We start from the raw sequence: 7,928 nt of genomic DNA on the forward strand, positions 1-7,928 counted from the left end.
TTATTGTAAATTTATAATTGAGTGTTTCACAAAAAAAAATTTATAATTGAGTGGCATATTTTTTTTTTTTTTGGGGAAAGGAACACACACATGTACATTAACAAGGTAAAAAAGATTAAAGGTCAATTAGATTCATCCAAGAAACAAAGCTGAAATTAGTAAAGGAAAAACTATCACGGGATACAGAAACATGAAAAAACTTGAAGCAGCGAGAAATATAATACAAAAAATATCAGCAATAAGAGGATCAGAGCTGTGATTGTGAAGCAACTACTTGAAGATGAGCTTTTTCTTGAATTCGAAATCCACCAAACTGCCAAATTTCGAATCAAGTTCAGAGGAGAGATGATTTTGTCTTGATTTCCTTGTTGATTCAGAATATTTGAAGTAGATAAATCCTTCTTGCATGAATTCAGATGTTCTTATGTAGAAAGCCCTGCAAACCAACAAGAGTTTGAATAGTTGCAAAATGCAAAAACGTGACTTAAAAGATTCATTTTGTTGACAACCAAAAGGAAATAGGCTTGTCTCCAATAGGAATCGCCAGGTGAATAAGTTTTCCAAGTGAACAAGAAAAATTTCATTGGAATCTTCAATTCCCATAAGAGGTTCTAGATAGGCTGCAATGATAAAAGTAAACTGAAAGATCAATTTGTCAGGAAGTATTTTGAAACCGTCTTTGGTTGACTATTCACCAGAAAAAGATCCAGACCACATGATCTTATCCTCATGTCTCGTGAAAGAAAGAGGCATGCTAAGAATATGAGAAGCAATCTCATCACTATAAAGTGATTAATAAGGTTCTGGTTTCAAGTGAAGTAGTGACTGTTTTCCAGCCATTTTTTTTAATATAAGAAAGTTCAGATAAGTTGAATGTTGTGGATTCATTAGAATTAAAGTATGTTTCCAAACTCAAAAAATATTTACAAAAATATTTATAGGTCACTTACCAACAAAATTACTACATAGCAGCAAGATTTAAATTTGTAATCTTATAAATTATGAGGTAAATTTTTTTCGACTTTTATTAGTTTCCTACCATCAATTTGTCTAAAGTTAAAGTAGATCTTTAGTACAAGTAGAATTTAGAGCAATCGGATAAATTTTCTTATAAGGAGGGAACCATAGGGGATGTTTTAGAGGGATATTGGTGCCATTACCAACTTTCCACCTTAAATGTGAGATAATAAGATCTGCGAATAAAAAAAAGAGGAAAAAGCTCTTTGCATGAATTGTAAGGATTTTTGGCTATGAAGAGGGAATTAATGTTGATATATTTAACCTTAAAGTTTTGATTGGTTGTTGAAAATATTAAAATAAAGATAAATTAAATTATAATAAAATTAAATAAATTAAATATTATCTACTGTAAACATAAGAATCATCAAACTCGTAAAAAATTTTACGAATTATTGCTTACAATCCCACGAAATAAGTTATCTTTCTCCCTCATAAATAAAGTGCCCGTTTGGTTAGACAAAATAATCGATTATTTTATTGTTAAAATCGATTAACCAAAAATATATCCAAACACGTAAAAATCATGTAATCGATTTTATTGGTTAAAATCGATTTTTTTCAGAAGTTGGCAATTGGAGCGTCTGTGATAATCCATCAAAAAGCATTGGAGAAAATTACAAACAAAGACCCAAGAAAAAATTATAAAAAAATCCCAAAATTTAATAAAAATAAAACCAATAATATATTTTACTTCTTAAATAAAATGTAACAACTTTAATACTATTATATACAAATTTATTAATAATTTAATTTTAAAAAGAAATTTCCTTTATGATAATTTAAACAGTTAAAATTTATTCTAAAAAATTATTCAAACATCTTCAATTCTGTTAAAATCAATTTTAGAAAAATAACATACAAACAGATTGCGTTCTAATATAATCAATTATGATTAAAATCTACCACTTAATCAATTATTTTCATAATCTATTATACCCAACTGAAATCTAAACGGACCCAAAGTTCACCTACCCTCGTTTACATTTTCATTATCTTATTTTTATATTTATTATTTTATTTTATTGTATTTTATTTCTTTAAGGGTTATGGCTAGCGAAGAATTTTGCTTTACATTATTGACGCTACACAATTGCTTGGCCATTAAGGATTCGTCGGCCAAATTGCCGAGACCACCTTTGTCTTGAGGTTGAAACAGGTACTTTTTTGTTTTTGAGTGGTATAATTGAAATGTTGCAATTAATATATGATATATTACTTATTCATATTTTACATTTAAAAACAAATCAAGATAGAAAAAAGTCTCTTACATAGTATATAAAATTGGTGATAAATTATTTCATGAACTAAATGGACCATATTATTTATATTCTATTCAATAAAAACATGATATATCAAATGGTGCAAATGTAAAATAATTTTCCTGTTGATGATGATAGATAGAAAAGAATATAAAAAAAAGTAAAGAGACACTTTATTCAAAAAATAAAGTCATTAAAAATAATAATATATAATATTTTATATAATTAAATTGGAGCAACATGAAATATTTTTATTAGGCAAAATATAGATGAGATGATGTTTCATGCAAGAATTTTTTAAGTTTAAGACTACTTTACATTGATAATAATTTATATTTAACATATGTGTGTGTGTGTGTGTGTCACATATGACATATTTGTTTACTTTTATTCCTTTTTCAATACTTATTACTCCTTCCATTAAAAATATAAGGTATTTTTAACTAAATTAACCTCAATAAAATAGTTATTTATTTTTAAATTAACTCTATTTTCTCATATTTATTCCTGATTTAATAGGGTGTTTTACTCTTAAAATAAATATAAACTTATTTATTTATATAGGTACTTTAAAAAAAGATAATAATTAAATCTTAAAAACTAAAAATGTTTTACAATATTTTTAAATATCCAAGTCCTAAAAAAATATTTTATATTTTTTGAATGGAGGGAGTAGATTTAAATGTGTATAAATTATTGTTTCATAACAAAGATCAACATTTTAAAAACAATAAAAAATTTTAAAATATACTTCCTCTGTTAAAAAATGTAAGACATTTTTTAAAGAATTAAATGTTAAAAAATGTAAAATATTTTTAATCTTTTGAGGTATAATCATTATCTTTTTTAAAGTGTCTCTATTAATCATGACTTTATATTTATTATAGGGTATTTAATAAGAGTAAATATGAAAAGATAGAATTAATTAAAAAATAAATAATTATTTTATTGAGGGGTAAAATTTAATTAAAAATATTTTATATTTTTAAATGAAAAAATATCAATCATTCAACCACTAGCTGGACAGTTTTACCAATTTTTGGCTTACCGGTCATCTTCTTTGATCGGACCGGATATGAAAGTGGTCCATCCGATCCGATTTGTTCTCATAACATCAAAATCTTCCATGATATTACTGTGTTAATTGTGCAATCTTGATGCGTAACTCTTCAACCCAAAAAATTGATGTTCTTTTTTTCTTTTTAATATGTAAAATTCCATGTTCTAATTAACAAAATTCTACTCATTCAAGTTCTTAAAATATTATCTACCTAATTTTAACTTATAAAGAGTAAACTCTTAAAACATAAAAGCCTCCTCGTTTAAATTGTTAAAAATATTATCCACCTAATTTGATTTATTAGTTATTTGATTGATTTATTATGTAGTCTCTGAATGTCTCATAAAAACACTTCTTTGTAGGTATAATTTGAGCATATGATGATGATGATGATGATGATGATGATTATTATTATTATTATTATTATTAATGAATTTAAACCTCAACTAATCCAAAGTATGTTTGCAAAAAAAAAATATTGTTCCAAAAATACTCCCTCTATTTAATATTATAATATTATAATTTTTAATCGAATCATACTCCTAATAAATTAGTTAATTATATTTAATATTATATACTCTTTCCATATATATATATATACTTAATTAAAATTTTTTTTATTAATTACACTCTTAATTAAGAGTATTTTTAGAAAAATATGATTAATTAGATATTAAAAGACTTAAAAATTTTATATTTTTAATATCTTATCTCAAAAAATATATTTTTTTGACGGGAAGCACATTTTTTTTTGTCAAAATTTTTAAAATTTTTAAAACTAAATAATTTTTTGTTTAGCCCTTAACGGTCAACGTATTCCTCAATGTTTAGAGGAAAGGTCCGAGAAATGAGGAAATCGCAATCCAACGGTCAAAAATAAATACACAAATCAATTGAATGTTCGCGAAGGTGTTAAGGGACCGAAGAATGCGATGTGGGCCCACCCAGAGCCTCTCAATGCTTGACTTGCCTGTCTTATAATTTGAGTTATAAATAATAAGTTTAATTTCGAAGGATCTAGAATATCAAACCCTAGCCAGTTTCTTCTCCTATATAACTCTTCGTTCCGGTTCCTTCTGCGGCTCACTTTCATTTGTTGCTCTGACGCTCTGGTCTTTTTGATCTTTCGCCGAAAACCTCGTTCTCATCTCTCTCCTTCCTCGTAGACAGATAGCTAATGGCGGAGACTGAGACGTTTGCCTTCCAGGCTGAGATCAACCAGCTTCTCAGTCTCATCATCAACACCTTCTACAGCAACAAGGAGATTTTCCTTCGTGAGCTTATTAGCAATGCCTCTGATGTACGTATCTTCATTCTTGTTCCCTTTTTCTGTGTTTTTAGACTGTAGCTTTGATCTTTCTGCTTGATCTATGTTTGCTTGGATGTGTTGGATTTGAATTTGTTTTGTTCGCAGTAGGGGATCGAGTGCGTTAGACTCGTTTCAATATGACTTGGTTCTTTGTTGATTAAGACACTGTGAGGCTTGTATCGTGGTTCTATGTGTTGAATAATTATTTGTGCTACGCACCCTGCATCGCTTACCGACTTAATTATTGATTGAAAATAGAAATGAAGTAAATTAGTATCACTTCACGGTGTTATTTCAAGTGACTTTACCCGCTATTTGGACTTTTGATGTTTTTAATTATGAAATAGGGATGTTAGTGTTTTCTGTTAGTCTGAAAATAGACTATGCGAATTTGGTCTTTCTTTCGCCCCGGAATTTCCTTGCTTGCTTACTTTCAACATCTTGGAAGCATGTACCTGTATTGTAGCGTCGATGTTTAGTTTCTTTCTCTTGGGATGATTGTGTGAATTTAGACAACTTGAAGTTATGCGATACGTGAATTATAATCTGTTTTAATGATGAATGCCTGGAATTATTATCTTATTTAAGAGTGAATACGTTCTGAGTATCCATTCCGTCTCCCATATTGCAGGCTTTGGACAAGATCCGTTTTGAGAGCTTGACTGACAAGAGCAAGCTCGATGCTCAGCCAGAGCTGTTCATCCATATTGTTCCAGACAAGACTAACAACACCCTATCCATTATTGATAGTGGCGTTGGCATGACTAAGGCTGGTAAGATGAATAGAATTCTTGAATTGTACTGGAAGTAGCCGTAATGACAACATGATAATTGATATAGTATATGATCGTTTCTGATCAACGCTGTGAATTGATATTTTAGATTTGGTGAACAACCTCGGTACCATTGCAAGGTCTGGAACCAAAGAATTCATGGAGGCTCTGGCTGCTGGTGCTGATGTGAGCATGATTGGTCAGTTTGGTGTTGGTTTCTACTCAGCCTATCTTGTTGCTGAGAAGGTCATTGTTACCTCGAAGCACAATGATGACGAACAGTATGTTTGGGAATCACAAGCTGGTGGGTCATTCACCGTCACCAGAGACACATCTGGTGAGAATCTTGGAAGGGGAACTAAGATAACTTTATTCCTTAAGGAAGATCAGCTTGAGTACCTTGAGGAACGACGTCTTAAGGACTTGATTAAGAAGCACTCGGAGTTCATCAGCTACCCTATTTCTCTTTGGGTTGAGAAAACAACGGAGAAGGAGATCTCTGATGATGAGGACGAGGAAGAGAAGAAGGAAGAAGAGGGTAAGGTTGAGGAAGTAGATGAGGAGAAGGAAAAGGATGAGAAGAAAAAGAAGAAGATCAAGGAGGTGTCACATGAGTGGTCCTTGGTGAACAAGCAGAAGCCTATTTGGATGAGGAAGCCTGAAGAGATCACAAAGGAAGAGTATGCTGCTTTCTACAAGAGTCTCACCAACGACTGGGAAGACCACTTGGCTGTCAAGCACTTCTCTGTCGAGGGTCAGCTGGAATTTAAGGCAATCCTCTTTGTCCCCAAGAGGGCGCCATTTGATCTCTTTGATACTAGGAAGAAACCCAACAACATCAAGCTGTATGTTCGCCGTGTCTTCATCATGGACAACTGTGAGGAGTTGATCCCTGAGTACCTTGGCTTTGTCAAGGGTATTGTAGATTCTGAGGATCTTCCCCTTAACATCTCTCGAGAAATGTTGCAGCAGAACAAGATCCTGAAGGTCATCCGCAAGAACTTGGTAAAGAAGTGCATTGAGCTTTTCTTTGAAATAGCCGAGAACAAAGAGGACTACAACAAGTTCTATGAGGCTTTCTCTAAGAATCTTAAGCTTGGTATCCACGAGGATTCTCAGAACAAGGGTAAGATTGCTGAATTGCTGAGATACCACTCCACCAGGAGCGGTGATGAGATGACCAGCCTGAAGGACTATGTTACCAGGATGAAAGAAGGCCAGAGCGACATTTACTACATCACCGGTGAAAGCAAGAAAGCAGTCGAGAACTCTCCATTCCTGGAGAAACTAAAGAAGAAGGGCTATGAGGTGCTTTTCATGGTCGATGCCATTGATGAATATGCTGTAGGTCAGTTGAAGGAGTTTGAGGGCAAGAAGTTGGTTTCAGCAACCAAGGAGGGTCTCAAGCTTGATGAGAGCGAAGACGAGAAGAAGAAGAAAGAAGAGCTCAAGAACAAATTTGATAGCCTCTGCAAGGTGATGAAGGATGTCTTGGGTGACAGGGTTGAAAAGGTGGTCGTGTCCGACCGTGTTGTTGACTCTCCCTGCTGTCTGGTGACTGGTGAGTACGGATGGACAGCAAACATGGAAAGAATCATGAAGGCACAGGCTCTGAGAGATAACAGCATGGCCGGTTACATGTCAAGCAAGAAGACAATGGAGATCAACCCGGAGAATCCCATCATGGAGGAGCTGAGGAAGCGTGCTGATGCTGACAGGAATGACAAATCTGTCAAGGACCTTGTTCTGTTGCTCTTTGAGACTGCTCTCCTCACATCTGGTTTCAGCCTCGACGATCCTAACACGTTCGGTAACAGAATTCACAGGATGCTTAAACTTGGCTTGAGCATTGACGAGGATGCCGGTGATGGTGATGCTGACATGCCCCCATTGGAGGAAGCCGATGCTGATGCAGAGGGAAGCAAGATGGAGGAAGTCGATTAAATTACTTTTAAATGACGTTTATAAGCTTTTATGTTACTAGCGTTCGCAGTGATCAACTTCAACCGAGACAATTCTATCCCGTCTTTTTGTTTTGTTTTGTTTTTTTTAATTTTCGGTTCTCTCCTGGAATGTTCTGTTATATTTTGCATTGGTAGAAGTGTTTTGCCTGAGTTCTGCTCTGGTAATTGCATCTCTCACTGTCCCTCTTTTTTCTTTTTCTAGTTGCAAGTCATGAACTGATAATATGGTAAATACGTGTCACTTCTGGGCATGTTGTGCTTGATGCGGCCTTTTGACGAGCCTTGTGAGGTGGTTCTTGTTGATTGATTATGGCATTGGACAGGTGGCTGCCTTGTTAGGCAATAACAGAGTATAGTATGATTTTATTTCATCCCTAAACCTAAACTTATTTAGTTGTTCCAAGCTGTTGAGAAGAATATTTGCTGCTGGGGATTATTATTGTTTGCTGCTGATCAGTCGACTAGAGTCCCTGATTTAGCGATGGAGGACGATTTGTTCCTTTATTTTGATCTAGTTTAGTTTTTAGCTTACCATTTAGTGAA

General features: G+C 33.1%; 1 protein-coding gene across 1 annotated transcript; it reads left to right on the forward strand.

The window, feature by feature from the left end:
• The first annotated feature begins 4,422 nt into the window (after nt 1-4,422).
• Nucleotides 4,423-7,555, forward strand: LOC129302516 (heat shock cognate protein 80). The gene is made up of 3 exons (XM_054941457.1): nt 4,423-4,639; nt 5,280-5,421; nt 5,531-7,555. The coding sequence occupies exons 1-3, from the start codon at nt 4,517-4,519 to the stop codon at nt 7,363-7,365; spliced, it is 2,100 nt and encodes a 699-aa protein (XP_054797432.1). The 5' UTR covers nt 4,423-4,516; the 3' UTR covers nt 7,366-7,555.
• The last annotated feature ends 373 nt before the right edge of the window (nt 7,556-7,928 follow it).

This window comes from Prosopis cineraria, unplaced genomic scaffold (genome assembly GCF_029017545.1).
Source record: "Prosopis cineraria cultivar Desert tree isolate PC_DT_omini unplaced genomic scaffold, ASM2901754v1 PC2, whole genome shotgun sequence".
Taxonomy (NCBI): Eukaryota; Viridiplantae; Streptophyta; class Magnoliopsida; order Fabales; family Fabaceae; genus Prosopis; species Prosopis cineraria.

Coding starts and splice junctions, on each gene's coding strand:
- LOC129302516 (XM_054941457.1), top strand. CDS start 4,517: ATGGCGGAGACTGAGACGTTTGCCTTCCAGGCTGAGATCAACCAGCTT. Junction 4,640..5,279: donor TTATTAGCAATGCCTCTGAT/GTACGTATCTTC, acceptor CCCATATTGCAG/GCTTTGGACAAGATCCGTTT. Junction 5,422..5,530: donor CGTTGGCATGACTAAGGCTG/GTAAGATGAATA, acceptor TTGATATTTTAG/ATTTGGTGAACAACCTCGGT.